The 27,700-nt window shown below is 33.8% G+C and overlaps 1 protein-coding gene across 1 annotated transcript in view; it reads right to left on the minus strand.

The window, feature by feature from the left end:
- Nucleotides 1-27,700, minus strand: part of LOC123552908 (calponin homology domain-containing protein DDB_G0272472-like) — a 74,454-nt gene that overhangs the window by 27,432 nt on the left and 19,322 nt on the right. The window contains exons 8-14 of the mRNA XM_053542227.1: nucleotides 27,174-27,278; nucleotides 26,087-26,371; nucleotides 22,222-22,236; nucleotides 15,725-15,817; nucleotides 14,933-15,082; nucleotides 12,953-13,078; nucleotides 584-639 (exon numbers count right to left, since the gene is read on the minus strand). Coding sequence (XP_053398202.1) covers nucleotides 584-639; nucleotides 12,953-13,078; nucleotides 14,933-15,082; nucleotides 15,725-15,817; nucleotides 22,222-22,236; nucleotides 26,087-26,371; nucleotides 27,174-27,278 — 830 coding nt within the window. The remainder of the gene's footprint in view (nucleotides 1-583; nucleotides 640-12,952; nucleotides 13,079-14,932; nucleotides 15,083-15,724; nucleotides 15,818-22,221; nucleotides 22,237-26,086; nucleotides 26,372-27,173; nucleotides 27,279-27,700) is intronic.

Here is a 27,700-nt window from a genome sequence, read left to right on the forward strand (position 1 = left end):
ATTGAAGGGAGATTTTAATTGAGAAAATAAATGAAAAGTGATTTTGTCATTAATTAATTGTCACAACTAGACAACTAAGGAGAGAGTTATTCTTCTGATTATGGATTTCTTTGGTGTCTCTGATGCAATGTCTCTGTGTGCTTGTATACCAAAAAAAATAAAACATCTAAAATGCTGATAAACTCCTTATTTAACCATGCAAACAGGAAATTATTGGTTGGATCAAAATATCATATTTATAAACAGGTGTTAGCATTCCACAAGACTTTTAATTTTTTATTCAAAAACAGATAAAACAGCTGTCCAATTTGATGTAACAGTTATGCACAACTAAATGGTTAGAAAAGCAGACTTATGAAGCCATAAAGGGAGGTAATTAAAATATTGGATTCAATAATACTATCTACTATATTAATAAATATTCAAAAAAAATATAAATATATGAGAAAAAAAAAAGAAGAAGATTTGATAAGAAATTTGTATATTTTATGTCCATAAAAAAAAGGTGGCATCCACATTACAAACAAAGGCATTATGACACTATTCCGATTGGTAGTACCTAAGTTCTATAGTAATACCATACCCTGGGTTTGATGATCTCTTCCTCTTTTATAGGTTTCGTGACTGGTAACTTTTCTTCTGAAATAATAAAAAAGAAATGGTAAACATTTCCAATATACTGCGATAGAATTTTCATTTCTCTAAAAATTCATTGTTTTTTTTTTTTGTTTTTTTGACTGGAAAATTTTATATATTAAAATCTGTTTAAAATTACAAAAAATGTTGTCCTGAAAATAGAATACATTATAATGAATTATCGATGAATTTTTGACAATCTTGTTATATAGAGATGGTTCATTTAAGTTGATTGAGTATCCATTAGGCGAGTTACTTGAAGGTCATGAGGACAACAGTCCAATATAAGCATGCATGGCATACACTGAACAACAGAAAATTGCATATGTCACTGGGTGAGAAAAATGTGCAGCCAGACCAGGACTCGAACCCTGGGCTTCAGAATACCGTTCCGATGCTCTACCGACTGAGCTACCCGGCTGCCTACACATTTTCTCCCTGTTTTAATATCTAGTTCTACCGTGACATATTTCCCCACTATTTTTAAATTTGTCCTCGAATTTCAGAAGGTACTTATATAAGCAATTACAGGCGTCACAGACTAACCAGTGTAATGCTGTCACGCCCCCACACTGGGTGCTAAATGTCACATGATGAGAAAAATGTGCAGCCAGACCAGGGCTCAAACCTGGGGCCCCGGAATACCATTCCAATGCTCTACCAACTGAGCTACCAGGCTGCCTACACATTTTCTCCCCATTTTAATATCTAGTCCTATACCATGACACATACAGATCTACAATAAATTGCATTTAGGTGAAATGTTACTGTACAATATACTCTGACTGCATCTATGGGAACATACGAGTGTAAAATATGCTAAGACTGCATAGGAACATAAAAATGTAAAATATATTTTCACTGCAAAGGAACATTAGAAACATGAACTAATATGTAAAATATGTTTTCATCGACTACCTAAGACATAAAAGTAGACATAAGCTTAAAATATGCTTTGACTGCATATGAACATAGAAGTGCAAAATATGCTTTAAGTAAAACATTCTTACACTGCATAGGAAATATGCTTTTGACTGCATAGAAACAATTATATATGCTTTGACTGCGTAGGAAATATGCTTGACTGCATGGGAACATAAGACTGTAAAATATGCTTTGATTACTTTGAAAAATTTAAATTCACATTACCACATGTTTCAAAACTTATTTACCATTATAGTAAGCATTATTATATTCTTCTAGACAAATGAATAATCTTTAACTCAAATTACAAAATGATCAATGTAAAAGCAGTTATTTCAATTATTTCTAAAAGCACAATATATCAAGATACCATTTCAATCAATAAACATCATAATATGGCTAATCTACTTTTGCTCTCACTTTCAATGCCATTGTAAAGATAAAATCAAATATGATAAGCTTTTAAACAATACAAGATCTTTCCTTAAGAAATGTTTTGCTCTTCCCGGGTGAGAAAATTCCAGATGTTTCCATGGAATGTCTGTGATTTTCCATGGAAGTCCGGACTCCAGAGTATTCGGACAAACTTTCCAGAGCTGGATATGGAATACTGCGGAAAACTGTGGAAAAATGTCCAGGGATTTCCAGAGTACTTTCATGGACAATTTTCCGGAGTTTCACAATCGTCCAGGAAGTTCTGCTGACAGTATTATTCAATAGCAATAAATGTGATTTATTAGACTTTTTTGCAGTACATGTATAGTGAGCAATAACAGTTCAGTACAAGCAATATGATTTTATTGCATGTGATCACTTTTGCAGTTTCAAACACTATATGATATATATGAACAAGGAAAATGAATCTTTGCCAGTTAAATGTGACTGAATAGAATATTTTTTAAGCATATACGTGTGAACAAAGATTAGTTACACTTAAATAATGATGAAATCATTCAAAGAAAGTACCTAAAATCATCTGTTTTCAATATGCATGTTATTTATAAAATCTTTGTGAAGCCTTCGGATACTTTAGCATTCATTGTTTTATGTAATGACTGATATACAAAGATACATGCATGTGTTAATTAGCATAATTACAAATGTATGTATTGTTTCATTGGTCAATTATGTAAACAAACTTACTTGAGCAATTTATAGAATCCTCAATATTAACTTTGAACTGAATTACTTCACATAATAAAGTTTCACTAATTTCTACACAACTTGTTAACACCAGACTTCCAGTTACACATTTTGAAAATTCCTCTGTAAGATCAGTTGATCTAATTGGCTGAACTTTATCACATGGTATTCCCAGTCTGATGCTAATTGTTTTCTGATGTGTTTAAAATCCCTTAGAAAATGACAGAGTTATTTTCCAGAGTTAAATGACCAGAATTCTTCTTAAAAAGCTATATTTCCGCAGTGTCCGTGAACATTCCATGAACATTTTTAAAGATGTCCAGAGTAATTTCCAGAGACATGTCCGTGGAAAATATTTGCAATCACTCCAGGTATGTTATATAACAGGTGACTTTTCCATACTATTCCAAGGAAAGTACCTACTTTCCATGGAAGTTTTGCATTTGTCCGCAGTTTTTCCACAGTCACTCTGGAATATGTACAGCCGGGTAATCTACAAGTTAGCACTGTAATATTTCACCTGGTACATTGAACAAAATAACAACTACTTTACTATCTCCCATTTATCTAAAGAAGCAAATTCCTAGATTTACTTGGTTATTTATTTATTTATTTATTTGGGTTTTACGGCGCACCAACACAGTATAGGTAATATGGCGCCAAACAAGACTACAAATTTTGGTTTCACATCTCATTTACATCGAAATAAAAACATGAGGTAGATTTACTTGGTATGTTAAAAAAAATTAACAGCATATTTTCATTTATTAGTAATTATAAACAAAGTCAGGTAGTTAGTTATCCATATATATTTCTCAATATCTCTGATGTCAATATTATATGTTCACTTTTTTGACTTGTTTCAAAATTGCATTTAAAGGAGCATGCCGTCTAATCAACATTAAAAATTTAATATTTTAAAACAGACAACAATTTATTTCAGATATGGAAAATGATGAATCAGTATGTTCAAAAAGATATCTTAATGCATATGATACAAAAGACACGGAATCACTTAATTTGAAGCAATCACTCATTAATGAAAGCCTTTGTTTTACATTTCAAAACAATCAACAAAAACAAGTTTCAGCTCCATCAATATGGTCAACCCCAGTTGTGATCACCAAGAAGATCTTATGGCATATCACGATTTACCCAAAACAATAGGGATGTACATTGTAACTATCCCACATAGGATACATAAGCATCGTCCTATGAAGTTTGATATATGTAGGCTGAAGTGTCTTTAGTTTTTGAGAAACCATTTTCAGTCTCTATATCATTGTGGCCTTGACCTTTGACTTACTGACCCCAAAACAATAGGGATCATCTACTGACCACTGACACTATGAAGACTGACAACTAAAGACCAAGGCTTTCTTAAATTATTGAGCGAAAAACAATTTTCATTCCAAAAATCAGAGGGTCCTTGACCTTTGATCTGCTAACCATAAGCAATCATCCTATGAAGTTTGAAGACTGAAGGTCAAAGCATTCTTTAGCTATTGAGCAACCACTGTTTTGAGTAACATTTACCAACTTAACTCGATAACAATGAAATCTGAAGACTGTAGGACAAAGCATTTTTAGTTAATAAGTCAAAACAGGTAATTGTCATCTTGACCTTTGACTCCACATAATCAAAGGGGACATTTACTGGCCACAAGCAATCATCCTATGAAGTTTGACGAATTTAGGTCAAAACAGTCTTCAGTTCTTGAGCAGAAACCATTTTCAGTCTCAACTGTGACCTTGACCTTTGACCTATTGACTAAAAACATTTAGGGTCATCTACTTACCACAGGCTATCATTCTATGATTTGTTTGATGTTTGTAGGTAACTGGAAGCAAGACCACTGTGACCTTGACCTATAACCTACTGACCCCAAAAACTATAATGCTCATCTACTTACCAAAGACTCTGATTCTACAAGGTTTAATGACTGTAGGCTAAAGCATTCTTCAGTTATTAATCGGAAAACAGATTTTAAGTTCAAGGTCAATGTGACCTTAATGTCTGAGCGACCCATCTCAAAATCAATAGGATTCATCTGTCATGAACAACCTGCCTTCCAAGTTTGAGGTTCCTGTGCTGAAGTGTTCTTCAGTTATCAACCAGAAACTAAGGGGACGGATGGACAGAATGCCAGTCTGATCACTATATGCCATCGCCTCCTTCAGTGGGGGGTGGGGGAGCAAATAAATCTGATTATGTGCAGCACCAGTTAAGATACCATACAGAAACCAGGAGAGCTGAAGTACCACTCCGCTACAACATAACAATTAGCTGCGCATAATTATGTTTCTATCAATTTTCCGATAGAATTCAGACAAATCATTAAAAGTAATTGTATTCATCCAATAAAATGTTCTGTTCAAATAGAATTGCTAGCTGTCATGAAAAAACGATCTAACAAGCTCTGAGGGGACCCCAAGTTGTAAAAAACTTGTACAATAGAGTAAAGGAAAGTACAAAAAGACTATAATTATCATTTCAGAGATGTCAAATATTAAATACAGTTGTTAAAAATGTTCCCAATAATGGTAAAGAATATTTTGCAAAGATTAAAAGCTTTTAATTTGTTGATAAAAGTGCTGCTTTAAAACTGATTCAACTCTTAATGGCACATTTCAGTAAAGAAAACAGTTCCATTTATTTTTTATGCATTGAATATATCCATATCAGTAGATCATTAAGGCAGGGGCTGATGTTAAAGGTCCAATACTAAGGAAAGTAAACATTTTAATTTCTTTTAAAAAGCACAGAAACTATTTCATTTTATTGGAAAATGAAAGTTGGTATGTAAAAATTCGAAATAAATCACAGTATATGTACAATTATTTTTCTATGAAGTATGAAGAAAGTTAAAAAGACCTGGGGGGGTCATTCTGTCGATTCAGTGAAATTTCAACATAATACACATACATTTCTTTGAGTTCCAAAGACCTTCTGTAAATTTTGACCTGCCAATCTTCATTATTTAGTGTCTTGCAGAAGTCTATGCACTGGCTATGAAAAAAACTGCCAACTCACTTTCCCTTAGTAATGGACCTTTAAATTGTCAAAATGAAATAAAAGTAATTCAAAGCATATGAAGTGCTTAACCAAAAACAGTCATAAAATTGTTCTTCAATTTTACTGAATTCTGACAATTTTTGACAAAGTTACATGTACTTCCTTAAATGTTTTACTACAGATTAATAGAAGGACAGACAGGCAGGACAAAATGATTTCAATATAGCACACCCACCACTAACTAAATATAAGTGTCTTTTTTCTGATTCCTTTATTAACTAGAACTGTCACAGGAGTGACGAATAAAACCCCCACAATACGGCCTTGTTACAGAAGTATGACAACCATAAGCAAAGAAATGGCCACAAGAGTACCAAAATTATTTAAATCTGTCGAGCCTTTCAGGAGTTATTGTCCAGAAACCATGAGTTTGACAAATTTAAAGTTGGAAAGGGGCCATAAATACATCCAAAAATTGTGGTTAGTAGGCAAAGTCGAACTTGACCTGTATTTTATGATGTTACACATGTGTACCAAAATTTATTTAAATCTGTCAAGCCTTTCATGAGTTATTGTCCGAAAACCATGAGTTTGGCAAACTTAAAGTTGGAAAGGGGCCATACTACGTCCAACTAGAATGTGTCTGTAGGACACAGGGTGTGCCCCCCACTAGTACATCTGTCACAAATACGGGGCAATAATTCAAATGTTTGCTGTCTTAATGGGGTAAAGCCTCAACAAACATTTTATGAAAAGGATTCATTATTATAGGCCATATACTTTTTGAGCTATGAGCACCACAAACAAAAAATCCACTATTTTGTCTTAATCAAGGGCTATAACTCTGTAATATTACTAAGCACTAAGATTCTCAAGAAGAATGCCAAATGTGCAAGGTCACATAATGATAAAGACTCAAGCGAGGTTTCATGAATTTACATCAAATACTTTTTGAGCTTGGCACATACTTAGGTGAAAATGTGCATTTTTTTACTAGTTCAGGGGCCATAACTTTAAAAACAGATTGTGGAACAAGCCAAAAAAAAGAGGTGTGCAAGTTTATATCATGATAAAGACTTATGCAACTTTTCAACCATTTATATATGATATATCATACTTTTTGATCTAGGTGCGTCACAAGGTGAAAATGTGCATTTTTGAATATTTCAGGGGCCATAACTCTGAAAATAGGGGTCAGACCCAAATGAAAAATAGGAGGTGCGCAAGTTCAAATCATGATAAAGACTCATGCAAGGTTTCATGAATCTATATCAAATACTTTTTGAGCTAGGGGTGTCAATAGGTGAAAATGTGCATTTTTGACTAATTAGGGGCCATAACTCTAAAAATAGGGGGCATAGCCAGACGAAAAATAGGAGGTGCGCACGTTCATATCTTGATATAGACTCATGCAAGATTTCATCAATTTATATGAAATACTTTTTTAGCTAGGCACATCACAAGGTGAAAATGTGCATTTTTGACTATTTCAGGGGCCATAACTCTAAAATTAGGGGGCAGAGCCAGATGAGAAACAGGAGGTGTGCAAGTTCATATCATTATAAAGACTCATGCAAGGTTTCATCAATTTATATGAAATACATTTTGAGCTAGGCGTGTCACAAGGTGAAAATGTGCATTTTTGACTATTTCAGGGGCCATAACTCTGAAAATAGGGGGCTGACCAAAATGAAAAATAGGATGTGTGCAAATTCTTATCATGATTAATACACATGCAAGGTTTCATGAATCTATATCAAATAGTTTTTGAGCTAGGCGTGTCACAAGGTGAAAATGTGCATTTTTGACTATTTCAGGGGCTATAACTCTAAAAATAGGGGGCGGAGCCAGACAAAAAATAGGAGGTGCGCAAGTTCACATCATGATAAAGACTCATGCAAGGTTTCATGAATTTATATCAAATACTTCTTGAGCTAGGCGCGTCACGAACTTCAGACGGATGGACGGACGCACGGATGGATGCACGGACAAGACCAAATCTATATGCCCCCACCAATCATGGGGGGGCACAAAAATGGTGGTTTGCAGGCAAAGTCATACGTGACCTATTTTTTATGATGTTACACCTGTGTTCCAAAATTTATTTAAATCTGTCATGCCTTTCACGAGTTATTTTCAAGACATTTTCGCAAGCTTTCAATATATTTCAAAAGTGCTTGCAAGCTCGCAGCAAGCCTATATCTGAAGCACTGCAAGCTTGCTGCAGGTATACATTTTGATTTGGGTTAATTAAGTACCTACAAACAATTGTCTGATGCTTTGGCCATGATAAATTAACTGCCAAATTTTCATTTCTACCTGCCCCTTATTTGTCATGCCACCCCAACCCTTTTTATTTTGCATTTTCATACAGAATACTATCAACTATAAGAAATTTAAAAAAATCCTACAACCACTACTGGATGCACATACCATTAAACATGGTTTAAAACCCTGTAAAATATCCATTAAAATAGAAAAAACCGTTAATTAACCCCATTAGTTCTTGCATCACTTTATTTAACAGGTTTCACAATATTAATGGGTTACATGTTAAATTACCATCAAAACACCAATTTTTGACCATGAATCGTGTCGTTAAAAATTTAGTTTGATAGCTAAAAAAGTTAATGGCTTTAAAGAAATAGTGAAATTCTGTATATTTTGAATTTAACAGGATTATTCATGGCCCTTAAATTTGATTTAATACCCATTAAATGCTCAGGTGCTGTATGATTTCATTTAAGAGTAAACTTTATGGCCCTTAACAGCAATTTGATGCCCATTAAATCCTACATTCTGTGAAATGTTATTCGTATATTTTCAGAAGCACAAAAAATATTTTTTTTTGTTTTTGGCTTGCACTCGTCTCATTGAATGCTTATAATTCCAGTCCCATATTGTTCTAAAATGGACTTTAATCACAATAAATACATACTACGCACACATTGTCTATAATATATCATGATGTTATATTTAGTTGCATTAAAGTTATTTCCCCTTGATGCAGTTACGTCATTTTCTTCAAATGTTTGCCAAATTGTGTTCCTACAAAAAATCGGATTTATTTCAATGAGTCGGATGAAAACATATTAATTTATTTGATAACATCAATCTACATTATTTTGGTAAGGGTATTTATGTATTGATGCATGCCACTTTTTCTGTTTTTTGTTTTTCCTGTCCAAATAATCAGCATTTGTATAAGAAAGTGAGTGGGGTAAGGAATTTACATTATAAAATGTGTTCAGACCAGTTTAGATTTTCAAATTTTCCAATCCTTGGTTTATAGAGAAGTGAACAGTACACATGATTGTGAAGATTTACTGTCTGATTTAAATTCATTTTGGGCATGGGCAGATCAATGGCTTCTTCGTTTCTATGAATCAAAGAGTGTGGTACGCTTGATTGGGGGAGCTACTATTGATACAATCCCTCAAACATTTGCTCTTAGCTGTTTAAGTGCATGCACCTGATCACAAAGTACTGAAGGAGAGAGAAATTGTGATCACCCATTGTGCGCTGACATTGTCATCAACAGTTGCTTTTTGAATACACCTGACGCCTAATGTCTGTACCAATAAAAACTTGGTCAGAATGTTTTTCAATATAAAAATGTTGAATAGTTAAAACTACCCACGTGGTCACTTGATCTATTAAACCGGTACCTGTAAACCCTTCTCAGTACAACACAATACAATACAATATCCATTTATTTTCTCATTTCATATGAACATATGACAGAATGAGAATGAGGATACAATATGACAAATGTTTGTACGAGTCTGTTACATGTGATTACATTACAAAATAATGAGAGAAATAAGAAGAATCAAATATTCTTCTAGCATTTTACAAAACAGTACATATGTATAGATACTATTATGTGTGTAGTAATACGTAGTTTAAATCAATACAGGAAATACCAATATGAAGTTGATTATCTTAAGATGTCTAATTCTAATGGCAAATTTTCATGGCCCTTAATTTGATGTGCCATTAAAATAATACAAACACAAAAATTGAATCTGACATATTTAATGAGACCATTAATCATTTTTTAATAATTAACAGCCATTAACAGAGTATAAAAAAAATTAATGGCCCCATTAGTATTTACTAATTAATGTGGAATTAAGGGGTACTTTTTTAATGGCACATTAATTTCATGCCAATTAAAAATTTTCATGGAGTTTTAAGGAGCCAATTAATTTATTTTAATGGTTTATTTTAAGCAGATTTTCATGGCCATCAAAGTCATTTTAACAAGGTATATTTTACCAGGGTTTTAATATACTTATTTCATGGCTTTTTAATATATGGCATTAAAACTATGGTCATGAAAATCCCATTAAATAGTAAAAAGTAATCATGGGTGAATTTTAATGGTGACCTGTTAAAACTCTGTTAAAAACGTTAAAAATCAAGGCCAATTTCATGATCCTTTTAATGGCATGTGCATCCAGTAGTGAACACAATCCCTCTTTCTAGGAAAAATTTGGATGATAATATAGCATTAAATTTATAATGGCCTACAATGTCCATTTTAACTGACTGAATTATTCTGTATCCTCTTTCATGAAGTTATCATTTTCATTATTATTATTATTATTATTATTATTATTATAGTTATTGCTATACCAGATTTATACCAGAAGTTAACTGACTGGGGCAAATAAACTCCTACAAGGCACATGCATTATTTGAACATTTCATTACAGAATCATTACTTATAAATTCTTTATCATTTAAATTAAAGTTTTATACAACAATTTTCTTTATGCTTGAAAATAACGATAAAATACAAACATTTAAAACACCAACCTCTGCCTCTTTATTCCAGCGATTACCAAATAAAACTAAAATTGCAGATACCAATACTGCGGCTTTTGATATTTGTAACTTGTAAGCAATATCTTCCAGATTATCGGCTAAGTGAAATCCAATGACGGATCAACTTTCCGGTATCATTGTTATACCTTCACTATTGATAAAGCTAAATCTAATGTCTCATGTTCTACCCCACCATTTCAATATTATTATTGCATTCAAATGAATGGTTTCAAATATATACCATTTAGATAAAAAAAAATTATTGTTCATATATCGTGCATTTTTATAATAACGTTTCTAACAGAAGGAATGAAAGTCTCAAGTGTCGTTTATTTCAACTGAAAATGAAAAGAATATTCAATGCACTTGGATCAGATTATCAATTTAGAAAATGAAATATTGAACTATTAATTCTTTCTGCCAAAAGAGCAAACAGTTCTTAAAATAGCATAGAGAACAGTCAACACTATTACTAATTTTTGACAACACCTTTCTTTTCACCATTTTTTTTCCTTGATCCATTTATAATTGAACTTGTCCATGTTTACATCACAGAAGATTTATTTGTTTGTTTTGTTTTGGGTTCAGCACCATTAATTTTTTAACTTTATTTCAGTTATTTAACAATGGGCAGTGAACCTAACCATTACTAACTTGTTCTCCGCAACTAAATGCAAACATCTCGATGTGAATCAAAGATAGGGGAAGAAATTACTTCGAACACGATATCTTTTATCAAATTGTCACGAAGAACATACATTTTGCATTGGGATCGAAATCATGACCCTAAGATCTGTAGATCTGAGCTGTCCCTATTGAGCTAAGCAGGCGGTCTTCATATTCAAAGAAGAAAACTAGTATATTACAGCAACATTTAACCTTTACCCTGCTAAATTTCTAAAATGGACTGGTCCATCATTCAATTTGGGCTATACCATTTATTAATCGAAAAGGTGTTCACTGAAAATTTACTGACAGAATAGCGAACAGTGTAGAGCAGGATCAGCCTGCACAGAGTTGTAGGCTGATCCTGGTCTGCACTTGTCGCAAAAGCAAAGTCACTTGCCGGCTAAGGTTCATTCTCTATTCTGTTCAGGAAAGGATACAAATTCAAGCATCACTTAAACATGACATACTGCTAGACTTTGTAGGTATGCTTAACCCTGTGCTAACCAAAAAGAATTAATTTCACTGACCAAAGGTCTTATTATGTTTGTTTGTTTGTTTGTTTTAGGTTTAGCTCTCTTTTTTTCAACTGTATTTCAGTTTACCTAATGATGTGCAGTTAACAGAACTTTGTCTGAATCAGATTTTTATGTTCAGGTTGGTAACCACAGAAAGAAATGAAATGTAAACCTGAGTCTTCAGGAAAGAAATGTGACAAATGCTTAGTTAAGTGTTAAAACTAGGATGAGACCAGGATGAGACGGTCTTACTTTTGATATGAATGTTAATCAGATCAATAAATAATTGATTTCATTATCTTAGGTAAATACAATAAAATCACAGAAATAACTGACTATAATCTAAAATAAATAAACTTTTACATCAATTTTCATGTTTTCTTTCGGTAAATGTATTACAAACAGTATAGAAATGTCATACTATATAAGTAAATTAAGTCTATATTAGTACAATCAAGTCAAAACTTTCCTGTTTGAGGAAAAGCTTGTATTTTTTTTCTCTAAAAATCATTAATTATAACAATCAGCAACTGGATATTTTGAAAGCATATTACTAAATGTTTTCTTTACAGAACAAACTTGATGTGTGTCCACAGGACACTGGTGCCCCTCTCCTGTCACTTTATGCATATTTTTGACTATGTCAAGGGCTGCAACTCTGGTCTGGCTAACCCAATTAAAACACCAGGTGCGCAACTTCATATGCTGAATAACAATCCTGTGAGGTTTGATGACTCAAGTCAAATACTTTTTGAGATATGCACAACACAAATTCGGACAAACTGACAAGGGCAAATCTAAGTGCAATCACAAAATTTTTGGGGCGGCACAGAAATTCTAATTCTGCTTGACCTTTCTGCAAAGGTTATGGTTATATCCTTGTTTTTGGACCTTTGTGAAGAAACACGTTGATTGAAAACCATTATAATACAGTATATATTAAGTAAAACCAAAAGGCACACAAAAATCTGTTAATGTTGCTATCTCAACACAAAGCAAGATTAGATGCATTTAGTATAACAACATACATACAACAAAGTACCACGTGCAGATCATGCTACTGGCAGAAGTTTACAATACTGTTACATCCCCAAGTGCATTTCATATCTTTATACCAAGCACCATACTAAACACAGTGACCACAGCACCACAGTGAACACAACACCACAGTGACCAAAGCACCATTATAGTGACTGTAACACCTCAACCTTGTTACCTTTCTTCTCTGGTTTCGTACCCTGTGGCACAGCAGTCACAGGTTTCTGCTGGGCTCCAATGCCTGCCAACATGGGTTTGCTTGGCGGGTCTGGTTTAGGCTTTGGTACAACTTTTGGAATATGCTCTGTTACATTTCAAATTTATAATATTAGATTAATTGTCAATAAAAAAAAAACTCGTGACAAAAGATTTAATGACAAAAAATTTTAACCGATTAAAATATTATTCATGGTCAAATACTGACTAAATTAAAAACAAATCTAAAATAAACAAAGTTTTCTATTTAAGGTATTAATTAACCTTTTTTTGTTCAACCTTTTAGTTCATTAAAATCTTAACTGACTCTATAAAACATATTAAAGCCTCCTACCCAAAACATGATGACAAAAACATTTCAGATTTTTATAAACATTCACAATACAGGCTTTCAATTATGTCAAATTTTAAGACTGCAATTGGCAAAATTTACAGCCAAAAATTAAGATTTTTTTGTGTAACAGTTGACTTCTGGTAATTATATAAGATGTAATTGGCCTACATGTTCCCCTGAGGAGAGCTTGAAAGGTTACGATACTGTTGATTAATAAAATTTTGAGATTTTTCTGTAAAACTCCACTTTACCAATATGTAAATTGAAAAGATATGCAGTATATCAAATGAAACTTTAAACTGTGCACAATAACCGAGTCTATGTTGAACCTGTGAAAATCTGCAAGAATTCTTCATTCTCTACTTTTATGTGAGAAATTCATTTCATACTTCCAAACTCATTTCAAAAGGTTTCCTATATTTATACTAAATTGGATGTCTCAAGGGTATTTTTCACAAAACAGCTAATTGAAAATATGAAAATCTCTTAAATATTGTTGCATGAGTCAAGAACATCCTAATCAACATTTCATTGTTGCTTTAAAGTATCCCTACAAGAGCACCACATATGGTGGCAATATATGCTCGATATTTTAGATCAGAGGAGGAGGCTCGAGACACTTTTCTTGGGTGTGGATGTTTGTGGGTTTGTACGGCTGCAGTGACAGGATACTAAGGCACAAAAAATTAAGTGATTTTTTTTAAAGGGGTGGGGTGGGGGTAGGTGTAATTTGGATTGTTACACATCGTCTCATCTTCACCTATATTCCAAGTTTCAGGTCAATATCTTGAATAGTTTTCAAGTTGTTCTCTGGACATGAAATGTGGAGGGCAGATCTGATATTTAAGCTCAATCTGTAACCTTGACCTTTGACCTACCAGTCCTGTTGTTGTGCTCTGCACATCATCTCATCACCACATACCTACTTGTCAAGCTTGAATGTTTATTAAGTTATGCTCTGGATGAAGTATGATAAAGATCTGACCTTGCTGTGATCTCGACCTTTGACTTACTAACATGGTTCATGCAATTTACACTTTGTCTCATTGTCACCTACCTATATGCCAAGTCTGAAGACAATACCTTGAATGGTTACTAAGCTATGCTCTGAACAAAAAATAAAGAGTGTCAAATTTGACCCTTTAGACCCATTAGTGATCTTTACCTTCGACCTACTGACCCAGTTCATAAACTCTTCATCTCATCTCATCACAACCTACCTATATGCCAAGTTCAAACTCAATACGTACCGTGAATGATTATCAATTTATGCTCCAGACACAAGTATAACGGACAGACAGAAAGACTCATGCCCAATCACATAATACGTCTGTTTTTCAAGAATGGGCATTTAATTAGCAGTCAACTGCAATAACAGAGTATTGTATCCAGGATACTATTGGTGAATAGATGATAAATGTTATCATGGTAGGACATCATTTTATATGGTGCCTTGCTTTCGAAGTGCTCAATACTCAAGTACAAATGTATATATAGATACTACATAAAAATGATATTCACAAGAATGTATGATTTGTGAAGTTAATTTTATAATACACGTGACAGTGTGAATATTACTCATAATAGCTGGTGAACTTTGTGATTTACCTTGCAAATTTTCAGTTCTTAGTTTTTTAACAAGGTTATCCCTAGCCTTGGATTTGTTATCTGTAACCTTTGGTTTTGGTTTGCTTTCTGTTTCTGCAGTAACTACTGGTTTTGTTGGTTTTACATATTTCACACTATTGACCACATTTTCTAAATAAAAAGTATATAATACAATATGGAAATGTTCATAACTTTCTCAATTGTAAGCCAATTTTGATTTTTTTTTTCAGTTTTAGATACTTTAAAAAACCCTTAAAGATAGAATTAACATTAGACTAACACTGACTTGTCTCAATTCTCAATAAAAATGGATAATTGAAATTTCTTGAAGGTACATATATTACATGAATGAACATGCTAACTTATACCTATGGAAGAGAGGTATTTCTATACTGAATCTTTTCAAAGTTTTATTTATTCTAAAACTACAACTGCAAGGAAGATATTAAGGAATATTAATTTTGTATTCAAATTAGACCAATACTTTCATACAAGAGAATTGTGACTGTAGAGTGAAAACATCATTTCTAGTAGAAAAGAAATAGAAGAAAATGTTGATAACAGGCCTGTCACTTTACTATTTACTTTTGTATTTGACAAAAAGACAAAAGCATATCAACAGCTGAAGAACAAGCTATAAGAGGCAAAAAGGAATTGTTTCTCTGTCAATATGAAACAAAGAACAAGGATGTCATTACATTGCCCCCAAAAGTTCAATAAACAGTAAAATATAAGAAGTTCATACAACAAACAAAATGGAACACAAGAACAAATAATGCAATCTGTTATTACCTGATGGCTTTTCCTCCTCTATTTTCTTTATAACTGGTTTCTTTGGTGGAGATTTGTCTACCTTTGTTGGCTTGGGCTGAACTTTGCCTTTACCTTTTCAAAAATTCAAATAATTAAGTTGGTGAAACAGAAGTGTAAGTAATGTTGTATATGTCATAACTTTAAATTTCCTACCTAATTCTTTTACTAGAAAGTCTATCATGTCCATCTTATACAAGAAATTGTATTATTATATCTCACTTTTGTCTACAATGGTAATATCTCATTACCCGAAAAAGAGATATTTTGACTATCAGAAAAATTTTCAACCTTTTTGACACGTGACCAAGCGAAAGTGACTGTCAGGTCATGTGACCACGCTGAGATTTTGAATGTCATATAAGGGTAAATAACTGCTTCAATTTTTTAGCCAAATGATTGCCTCCCTTGTATACAATGTCATATTGTAAAGACGTCACTTTTCAATGTGTACACAGGTGATTACCGCGCTAAAGATGAAACAGTTGAATTAAATGAATTAAAAACATTTTAAAAACTTTTTTAAGTGCTTAATTTTGTTCGGTATAATAAAATAAATATCATATGACAACATGTGTGACATTGATATTGTCAACCCTCGAAACAGAATGACAATATCAATGTCACACATACTGCCATATGATATTTATATATTATTACGGTATATGAATATATGTGAGAGAGAATTAAGACATTCATAGCAATTTCTTGGGCATAGATCAAAGACCGGATCAGGCAATATATATTTATATTCTATATAGACTGCTTGAAAGTAATAACCAGAGAATTATTCAGGTCTCCTGATACATCCATCTTTTTGGCAACAAAGCTATTCATGAATTTCTGCTTTTTTTTGCATCCAGATACAGTCATGCATCATTCAAAAGGTTTTTTAAAAGGAAGGTAGTAGGAACTGTTTTAAAGATGTCATAAACAGTGTAAATTAAATGGCTTTTTTCTGAGCTAAACTAACAAAAGAAAATTGATTTATTTTTGTTTGGAATTTTACATTTTTACAGGGAAATAATGCCTTTTATGGTTAAAATAAAAGAGCTGTTTGTGAAACATAATGTCTCAATGATGGCTTGTTGGAGGTATGTAATTTTGAATGCTGTGACTCTGCCCTTTGACCTTATACTTCAACAGCAGCTGGGGCTATTTACCAACTACAGGCCAATCATCCAATGAAGTTTTAAGGTCACAGGCCCAAAGCATTTTGATCTGAAATCATTTTCAATCTCAAGGTCATTCTGACCTTTACCTTTGACTTACTTAACACACCCCCCACAAAAAACGACAGGGTTTGTCTACTGACTACAGCCAATTATCCTATAAAGTTTGACAACAGTAGGCTAAAGTATTTTTCACTTATTGAGTGGAAACTGTTCTAATGCCATTATTTTTCGTAAAGCCTTTCGGCTTTTCGCATGTATATATAGCATTCCATTCTGGACGTTTAAACCTTATCGCAAATTAAAAGATTTCAAATTTACCGCCTGATGACGTCGTAACCTGCGCATGCGCTGCACATCACCCACAATACACCAAATCCCACGAGATTCACTTTCCATTTTGCGGCGTGTTTAAATAGACGTGTTGTATAGAGTTTCAAAAATTTCTTTTTTTTATGACCGTATCTTTCGGTCTTTAAGTATTTTTCTGGTAACTTACGTATATGTAAGTATGTCTGATGATGACCGTACGAGTTTACACCCCTCCGAAGAAGAATTTGAGGGGTTTTCAGCCGATGACCTCCCCCCACCCACTGACTTAAACAACAACGAGACTAAGAAAACGCAGGCTTCTACTAAATTGAAGTCGGTAGTGATTGATCCAAAGAAAAAAGGTAAGGGTCCTGTAAAGGGAAAGGCTGCTGTTAAAACAAGTGTTAAACCTTCGGGCTCTAAAAAATCAAAACCTTCGGGTTCAAATACAAGGTCGGGTACTTCGGACCCACCTGATCAGTCTAGGAGTCAAAATAGTAATTTGTTTGACATTTCCAAGTTGTCTCCTGAAGATATAACAGGACTTCGGTCAGCGCTAGGAATTGTTGATCAAAATGACAATCTTTATTATGACATGGATGATTATGATGACTCGTATTTTGATTCTTATGATCAGAATTTTCCAGGTAGTAACCTTAGGGTGACAGTAGATTCTAACGATATTTCTTCGGATGAAAATGAAAATTTATCTGATAAGAGGTTTAAGATACCAAAGTTAGCATCCAGATTTGATACAAATTCTGCGTTTGGGGATACTAACAGCACCGCTAGTGGTGATTGTGATGATTACACATGGGACTTACCAAAAATGAAAACTCCAGAGCGTGGGCAGCCAATAAGTGATTCTCTAGCCAAGCTAATTAACACTGCGTGTACACAACAGTGTGACATTGACCCTTTGTTCTCAAAATATCCAGTTCCGGCTAATTGTGACAAAGCTATTCTGCCCTTAGTGAATCAGGAAGTTTGGCGGTTTATGGATAAGAAAGGTCACTTAGGTGACAAGGCATTGGTAGATATTCAGAACTTGTTGAGTACTAGTTTAGTGCCTCTCATTAAGTTGGTTGACTTTCATAAAAAGAGTAAAACTATGACTAAAGAAGTAAAGGGTTTATTCTCGGATGTCATTACTGGCTTAGGTCAGGTTCAGTACAGTATCAGCTTGAGAAGGAGATACCATATTAGACCTTATTTGAAAAAGAAATATTCACCTCTTTGCAATATGACAATGCCTATCACAACTAAATTGTTCGGTGATGATATTTCAAAGGAAGTGAAGTCGTGTGACAATATTTCTTTCTTAGGAAAGGATCCTTACTATCAGAGTAATTTCAGAGGGGCTATTCGTAGCAGAGGTAGATTTCGTGGTTGTCGTGGATATGGTAACTTGGGTTTCGTACCGCAGGGCTTCAGTGGTCCTCAGTATGGTGGTTATCAAGGACAAGGATATCGCCAACAGCCATACCCTACAAGGGGTTTTCCGGTACGAGGTACCGGACAGTCTGGTGGACGAACAAGGGCTCCTAGGAGACGTCCTGCAGCTACTGTTACATCTGCGTCACTCAGTCGTGACCCAAACGAGGAGGAGTAACAGAAAGGGTAAGTCCTGTTGGACGAACACAGTTTTGTTTAGATACATGGACAAGATTTACATCTGATCCTTGGATTTTAGGTGCAGTTTCAGGGTACAAGATTGATTTTGTTGAACAGCCTATTCAAGATAAAATTCCTAGAGAGATTCCATTTGATATGGATCAAAAAGTAATTGTAAACAATGAAGTTATGGAACTTTTGAATAAGGGTGCGATTGTAGAGTCTGAAATGGAAAAAGATCAGTATATTTCTACCATTTTTATTGTGAGTAAACCTGGCGGAAAATTTAGGCCAGTCATTAATTTGAAACATCTCAATGCTTTTGTACAATATAACCATTTCAAGCAAGAAACATTTAATATTGTACTTGATTTGGTCCAACAGAATGATTATATGACAAAAATAGATTTGTCAGATGCATATTTTTCAATCCCAATACATCCTTCACATTGGAAGTATCTGAAATTCTCTTGGAACAATAAGCTTTATTCGTTTGTTTGCCTACCATTTGGGCTCATGATTGCGCCATATTTGTTTACAAAAATATTACGTCCAATTTTTGCTTGGTTCAGACAACAAAATATTCGTTCGTCATATTATATAGACGATTCAATTAATTTAAATCAAGAAAAGGCTGTTTGTCAAAATAATTGCGTCACTATTGTAGAAACTTTAGAAAGCTTAGGATTCACTTTAAATCGCAAAAAATCTGTTTTGATACCATGTCAAAGATTAGTATTCTTTGGTTACATTCTTGATACTGTGCAATTTAAAGTATTCCTACCAGATGATAAAGTTCAAAAGATTTTGTCTAAAGCTCATGTTTTGTTGAAAGCAGATTTAGTTGTAGTAAGAGACCTTGCTTCATTTATTGGGCTTATTATTAACGCTTTTAACGCTATATTGGAAGCTCCTTTGCATTATAGGGCTCTTGAAAGGGACAAACTTCTTGGCCTTGGTAACAGTATGGATTTTGATAATGAGATAAGATTGTCTTTATTTAGTAGACAGGAGATTACATGGTGGATAACAAAGATTAATGATACAAATGGGAAAAGAATAAGACCTGTCAATGTATCTAAACGATGTAGAACTGATGCATCATTTCTAGGTTTCGGAGGAATAGACTTGGAAACAGACATTCATACCAATGGTAGATGGAATAATGAAGAAGTTCTTAATGCTAGCATAAACTACCTTGAACTCCTTGCAATTTTCTATTGTTTACAGGCTCTTTATAAAGATTGTAGAGACATACATATAGAGGTGCAGTCCGATAACACTTCTGCCATATCTTATATCAATAAGTTTGGTGGTATGGAGTCTATAGAAATGGATAAGTTGGCTAAACTAATATGGGAATGGTGCTTGCCTAGGCAGATTTATATTTCAGCTGTGCATGTTCCTGGCAGGTTGAATACAGCAGATTTTTATTCCAGGAATTTCTCTGATTCAACCGAGTGGATGTTAAAGCAAGATATATTTAATAGGCTTTGTAGGCATACTTTTTTACCTGATGTAGATGTATTTGCATCAAGGTTGAACAAACGTTTGCCAAAATTTGTTTCATGGTTCCCTGAACCTGGTGCTATGGCTGTAAATGCATTTTCCTTGTCTTGGAACCAGTTTGTTCCATATTTATTTCCTCCCTTTAATTTAATTGGGAAGGTAATAAATAAAGTAGTATCAGATAAGGTAGACAAAGCTCTTATGGTTGTTCCATACTGGTTTACACAGAGCTGGTTTCCTGTTCTCTTAGAAAATATGTCTGATTTTCCTATCAGATTACCAAGACATCAAGATTTGCTGGCATTACCCCACAACAACAAGTTTCATCCCTTGGGAAAAAAGCTGAAGATGATTGGCGTGGTTCTATCCGGAAGAGCTTGCAGAGTAGAGGAATTCCAAAGGAAATTGCTAACTTTATCACAGAGTCATGGTCTGGAGGAACAAGCAAGCAGTACGGCAGTGCTTGGAAAAAATGGTGTATGTGGAATAGTATTAGGTTTTCCAGTCCATTTTATTCGTCTGAAACGGTAGTATTAAGTTATTTGTACTATCTATTTAGAAGTGGTAAGTCATACTCTATTATAAATATACACAAAGCAATGCTACTTCAGACTTTACAAATTTTTGGAAATTCTTGGTGTAAAGAAACTGCTTTGATTTCTCGTTTTATGAAGAGTGTGTTTATACATAAACCCTCAAAGCCTAGATATGTTATGACATGGAATGTGTCTATTGTGTTAAGGTATTTGCAAAGCTTGATGCCTTTATCCAAGTTGTCGTTAAAACTGTTGACATTGAAAACATTAGCTTTGATTGCATTAGCAACAGCGCCTAGAGCTCAGACATTATGTGCTTTAGATTTAAATAATATGATTGTTCAACAACAAGCAGTTGTTTTTACCTTTTCTGAAATACTGAAAACGTCCAAAGCAGGACAGTGCTATTCTCTGAAGGTAGAACACTATACAGATGAGAGAATTTGTGCAATGCATACTTTGTTGTATTATGTTCAAAAGACGGCTCCTATGAGGAAAAGTGACAGAGTTTTTGTTTCTTTTGTAACATTTGATGCGGTAACAACTAGTACGTTATCAAGATGGCTCAAAATTGTGCTTGAACTTTCTGGAATAGATACTTCTATTTACAAGGGGCATTCATATAGGGGGGCGTCAGCCTCAGCAGCTTATAGTAAAGGCTGTAGTATTAGTAATATTATTTCGCAGGGTAACTGGAAGTCGGACAAGAATTTTAAAAATTTTTATTGTAGACATTCTGAGAGTGATGTCTCTTACAATGATGCTGTATTTGGTCATGATTGATTATTTGATGAATAATAAATTAAGGCATTGGAAAGTGTATTTTTGTTGCCTTTAAAGATGCTATATATACATGCGAAAAGCCGAAAGGCTTTACGAAAAATAATGTGCCCCCATCCCAGCTTTAGTGCAGGATGGAGGGCATTATTTGAGTAAAGCCGGAGGCTGAGCATGTATATACCCTGCCCTTAGTGAAGTGAGTTTGAGTCACATTGTGTTGGAAGCTTTTTAGAATTGGTGTTGTTATATGCCCTCCCTTTTTGTATTATGTTTTTAAGCAACAAAAATATTCTTTAAATTGTGAATCTCGTGGGATTTGGTGTATTGTGGGTGATGTGCAGCGCATGCGCAGGTTACGACGTCATCAGGCGGTAAATTTGAAATCTTTTAATTTGCGATAAGGTTTAAACGTCCAGAATGGAATGCTATATATACATGCTCAGCCTCCGGCTTTACTCAAATAATGCCCTCCATCCTGCACTAAAGCTGGGATGGGGGCACATTTTCAGGTCTAATTATTCCGCTTATTTTATAAAATACAAAACTGAATACACACCTTTTCTTCTTTTACCTGTAAACAGAAGAAAAATAAATTATATTTAATCTTATAAAATAGAATAAACTGAAATGTCAATATGGCAAGAATATTATATAACCTTGATTTTTTTCATTGTATCTGGAAATGCACGAAGAGCTCAATTAAACCCTTTTTTCCTAATTACTGTATTAATGTAATTTAGTTATTTTCCTAAAATTTCTTAATACAGTATCTATTGATAACTGACAATATATGATAAAATCTGACAAATATACAAATAACAATTTTTGTTTTTTATAACATTTATGTTGGAGGATCATCCAATTATACTGAGCTGTCTACTTTCATAAATACATACCTGTATTTTCTTTCACAAGAAATTACACAAAAGAAACAAAATATTGTCTTGTATTTAATTTTTGAATTTTATCCTTTTTTCTGAAAGTTTCCATATAATGTAAAGACAATTTAAGAATCTTTCTGGAACTAAATTCAATGCACACAGGTTCCATTAAAGTTGAAAAATAAAAATTATCTTTCTAGTTTTTGACAATTATGTATGACTTATTCCAAACATCAAAATGGTATTGCAAACTACCTGTAACAAAAGTAAGAGTAGTTCCATCAATTTTGATAAACTTTACAACAGCACACTTATAGACTAAAATCAGTACAAGACTATATTTGTTTGGTGTAAAGTATCAACCAGTGATTTGTCAATGTGACCCTGTACATGTGTTTCTTTGAAGCATGTATTATAGTTATTTACCTCCTGTGAGTAATGTGTAAAATAACAGAACAAGAGACCCCAGATAGGTTTAAGTTGCTCACCTGATGAGGACCATATCATTTGACCTTGCCTCTGACCAAGTCTGTTGAACGTCCATTACCTTATTTCAAAAGTTTTTTTTTATTATTTTTCGCTGCAACAGCCAATAACAATGCATAACCATTTGAACAAACCTGAGAGAGGTCCAGCCCAGGGTGCTACAGATCAAGTTTTGTGAAGATCCATTAAGTTATTTATGATAAGATGTTTTTTATGTTTAGCTGTAGCGGCCCTTATGTGCAGTAACATTTTAATAAAAGTAGTAACATTTTAATAACATTGATAGATGCTATAGACAACATTTAGTAAAGTTCTTTCAAGGTGTTTCTGAGAAGAAGTCATTTAAAGGTTTTTCTATTTTTAGCTCTGGCGGCCCCTTAAAGGCACCAAACAAGGAACATTTAACCTAGGCTGAGTGAGGCCTGTGTAAGGATGCTACAGGCTAAGTTTGGTGACAATCGATCAAGCAGTCCATGAATTGTTTATTGGTCTTTCAATGTTTTGGGCAGGTAGCTCCTAAAAAGGGAAATGTAAAATCTTCTGAACAAAACTGAGAATGGACCATGTAAGGATGCAACAGACCCAGTTTGGAAATGATCCCATTAAGTCGTTCATGAGGGAATTTCTGTAAAAGTTTAGCTCTGGCTGCCCCTAAAAAGGCCCATGTAGAACCATTTGAATGAAAGAGGACAATATAAAAATGCTATAGACCAAGTTTTGTGAAGACCAGACAAAAGATTCATGAGAAGTCATTAGAAGGTTCTATTTTAGTTTTGATGGTCCCTGTCAGAGACAAAGGAGTACCTTTGAGCAAAATTGCCAGGGGACTAGTTATGCCAGGATGTTACAGACCAAGTTTGGTGAAGACTCATCATGTGTGGTTCATAAGAAGAAGCTGTTTTAAAAAAAAAAGTTCTAGTTTTACCTTAAACCATTTGAACAAAACTGAAGGAGAATTATGCCAGATTCTATAGCCCAAGTTGGTCTAATTTTAACCAGTAGTTTAAGAGAAAATGATTTAGTAATATAGGCTATGCAGGACAATGGTCAACGTATGATGGACAATGGGCATTGGACCCTCCACGTATACTAATAGCTTACCATGAACAAAGTTCAAGTGAGCTAAAAACATTACACATTTGAGTTACAAATTAGCAGATAGTATGAGCATTCTTCATATTAAATTACTTAGAAACATATCTGTTCTAAATTTGGATTATTCACTCAAAATCCTGTGGAAGCAGTGTAGGTTATCTGAGCAGCATTCACTTCACAACACACAGATTTTCTGTTCTATGGTAACACTTACTAGTATAAGGAAACTACTGATCTACTATCAAGCATTCTAAATGTTGTGTCAGAAATGAATTGGCCCTCAGATTTAACATTTCAACACAAACCTTTACCCTGCTAAATTTCTAAAATGGACTGGTCCATCCTTCAATTTGGGCAGTGCCATTTGTTTATCAAAGATGTGTTCACTGAAAATTTACTGACTGAAGAGCAAACAGTGCAGACCAGATGATCAGATGTGCAGGCTGATATTGGTCTGCGCGGGTCGCCAAGGCAGAATCACTTGCCGCCAGCAGGCTAATGGTTAAAAGCACAAAACTGGCAAGACAGACTTATGGATATGGTTGCTAAACTGTTGAAGCAGATAATTTTATTGTCAAATGGTGAGTTTTGAGAGATAACAGATTGACATATTATTAATTCTCTTTACAATTCTCACAGGAGAAGCTATTTTTAGTCTTTAACTAAATATCTAGTTTACACTTCTGCTATAAAAGATACACAAAAGGTATCCTACAAATGACCTCTGTCTAAATCATCATGCAGTCTTGACCATCATGCAGCCAAAAACCTAATAAAGTATTTTATGATAAGATATTGTGTAATGCATCATGCTTTCCAAGTATAAACCAGAAACTCTGTAAAACAAATCTTTCAAATATCCATTCTTTATATCTTATTGACTAAATAAAAATATTCCAGTCCTAGATCGACTCATGCAGTATGCTATTCTACAGGATGGACAAGGTTCGGTTTTTCTCCATGTATAAGGTAGTGTTACCAATGGACATGCGGCCCTACTCACCCTGTGTGACTTTCACACTAACATCTGTGCCTTCACGTTCCAACCCCTCCTCTATCCTCTCCAAACCATCTGGTATTTTCACAGAATTTTTACCATGATCTACAACTGGCTGAGTCTTTCTTGTATCGCTTGACTTTGACAAATTACTTCTCGTTTTTGATTTCTCAGCCGTTTTTGGTGTTTTTGGAGGTATATTAGCATTATCTAAGGCATTTTCTTTGGTTTTTGAATTTTTCAGATTGTTTCTATTGTCTGTCAAATGCTTTGCAATCTTTCCAACCTTTTTAGATTCATTTTTCGAATTTGTTTTTACAGAAATATCTTCAGATTTCGATTTATCTTCAGTTTTCTCTTTATCATCAGATTTGATTTGATCAACTTCAGCTAGTGGCTTCTGTGAAAATATCAGATCTGCTTGAAAGGTGCAAAAGATAGAAACAAATTATACATGTATATACCAATTTCACCTTTTTCATCAACATTATGCAGTTCTAATAAAATTATCATGAAAAAAAAAAAAAACTTCTCCTGAAAATATTTCTACATTTTTTCAATTAATAACATCTTTTCAACATACATGTTTGATACTCTATCAGCAAACACTATGTCTATCCCCTACGTACTGCACTTTAAAATACAGATATTCAGACTCTTTATAAATTTAATAGAGTAAGTTCATTTTTCAGTGAAAGTTATACAAGTCATTTGCCCTAAACAGTGAAATCAAAATTGAATATATTTGTAAATCTAAAATTACTACATATAAATTTGTGTAGAAGAAGGGAAGTAACACAGACAGAAACTGGAGTAATAGAACAGGAACAGTTATTTTAAATGGACAAGACTTAAAAGGGACAACGTCTACAATTTTATGATAGGTCTAAGTCAGAAACATCTATCTAGAAAAGCTTCAAAAATAAAAGTGTACCACACATCTACAGAGATACAATGTGTACCTGCGGCATTCATAGTATTTTCATAATAGTTGTCATGGTTTTGGTTTTGTGTCGACAGCGGCTGTTTCTGCATATTGTTAGACTCTTTCATTTTTCTTAACCTCTCCTCCTCTGCTAAACGTTCTTTCTCCTTTCGTTCCTTCTCCTTCTGCTGTTGTTCAGCCAGCAGTTTTTGTTGTTCTTGTATCTGTATTTGTCTCTGTTTCTCTAGAGATTCTATGAGACGTTGTTCCTCCAGTTTCATCTCCTCCTCCGCACTCTTACTGCTCTCTGAATCTTCCTCGTCTTGTAGACAAACACCAATTTAAACATTTAATTCACACAAGTTGTTTGTCCTTGCATTTGGACAACAGCATAACAGATGCAGCTATATAAAAATAAATTATTTAAGAAAACTCGAACATTAAAACCAACAGTCTAATTTTAAAAACTCGAACTAACTTAAAGAAACTCATTTTTTCATAAAGTTAAAACTGTCAACTGCTAACATTTACTGTCAAAACTGTGTCCTGCAGCTTCTACCAAGGAGCTTCACTCAGAAAATATAATATGCATTTTTATTACATGACTCCCTATATAAATTGCTACCGTGTGACAGGTCTATATTTAAAACATGTTTACTGGGCTAGTAAGTCAAAAATTTAAAAACACAATTGTGGAAACTAATTTCTGATGTCATGTAATAATATGCCTATTGAATGACTTGCCAGTCAAGTCAAAACCACTGACCCTCGGTTATTCAGACCTCAGGCTACTGATTGGCAAGCCATTCAATAAGTGAATACAATAAAGATGACATTTTAAAATGGTGTGATTTTAAAGACTTCAAAAGTTTCTAAGAAAGCTGCAGTAACATGTTTGACAGAACCAGTCAGAACTATGCTCCACTTTTAGATTGACTTCTCTCCCTTTCTTTCCACAGTATAAAATTGAGGAAAAATAAAGAAACTGGTTTCTACTTTGTATCTTTAACAGTTTAACTTCACATTTCATTCTATGTCCCTTTGCACTGTGGAACATGTTTTTACTGTAAATGAACATTCAACAGTATAGTAACAAGAATTCAGTTGAAGAGTATCTCTATTACCTTTCTTTTTCTTACTAGATTTTGCAGTAGTTTTACCCTCATCTATAAAAGTGACTTTCTTCTCCGACACCTTATCCCTGTCTTCATCTTCATCTTTCACCTCATCTGCAATACAGTTATGACAGCTTTTATCAATGAACTTGCTACCTTCTCTAATTTTTAGGCTGTGTAAGTTTGTAAGTGGAGAACTGAATATCCTATAAAGAAGAAGCCAGTATGACAACTTGCACAAGCAAACATAAATGTTCTCTGTGTAATCAGTCCAAACACAGTCAGCGTATTCATTCATCATTTGCCTCTGGTCTATCTTAAAGAGTCAGTTACCACCAAAGTACAGGTATTTACTGGTCAAAATCTAGGTAAACTTGTTTATGAACTAACAAGCATGACATGATAAAAATACTGTTGAACTTTGTTGGCAAGGGAGAGAGGTGAGGTCATTTCAAAATCGGTCAGTCACATCACAGAATAAAATTTTCAAAGTTTTCCTCATAGCCATACAGAGAAAAATAGCCCAACACACTGGT

The sequence above is a fragment of the Mercenaria mercenaria genome, chromosome 4, assembly GCF_021730395.1.
Source record: "Mercenaria mercenaria strain notata chromosome 4, MADL_Memer_1, whole genome shotgun sequence".
Lineage (NCBI taxonomy): Eukaryota > Metazoa > Mollusca > Bivalvia > Venerida > Veneridae > Mercenaria > Mercenaria mercenaria.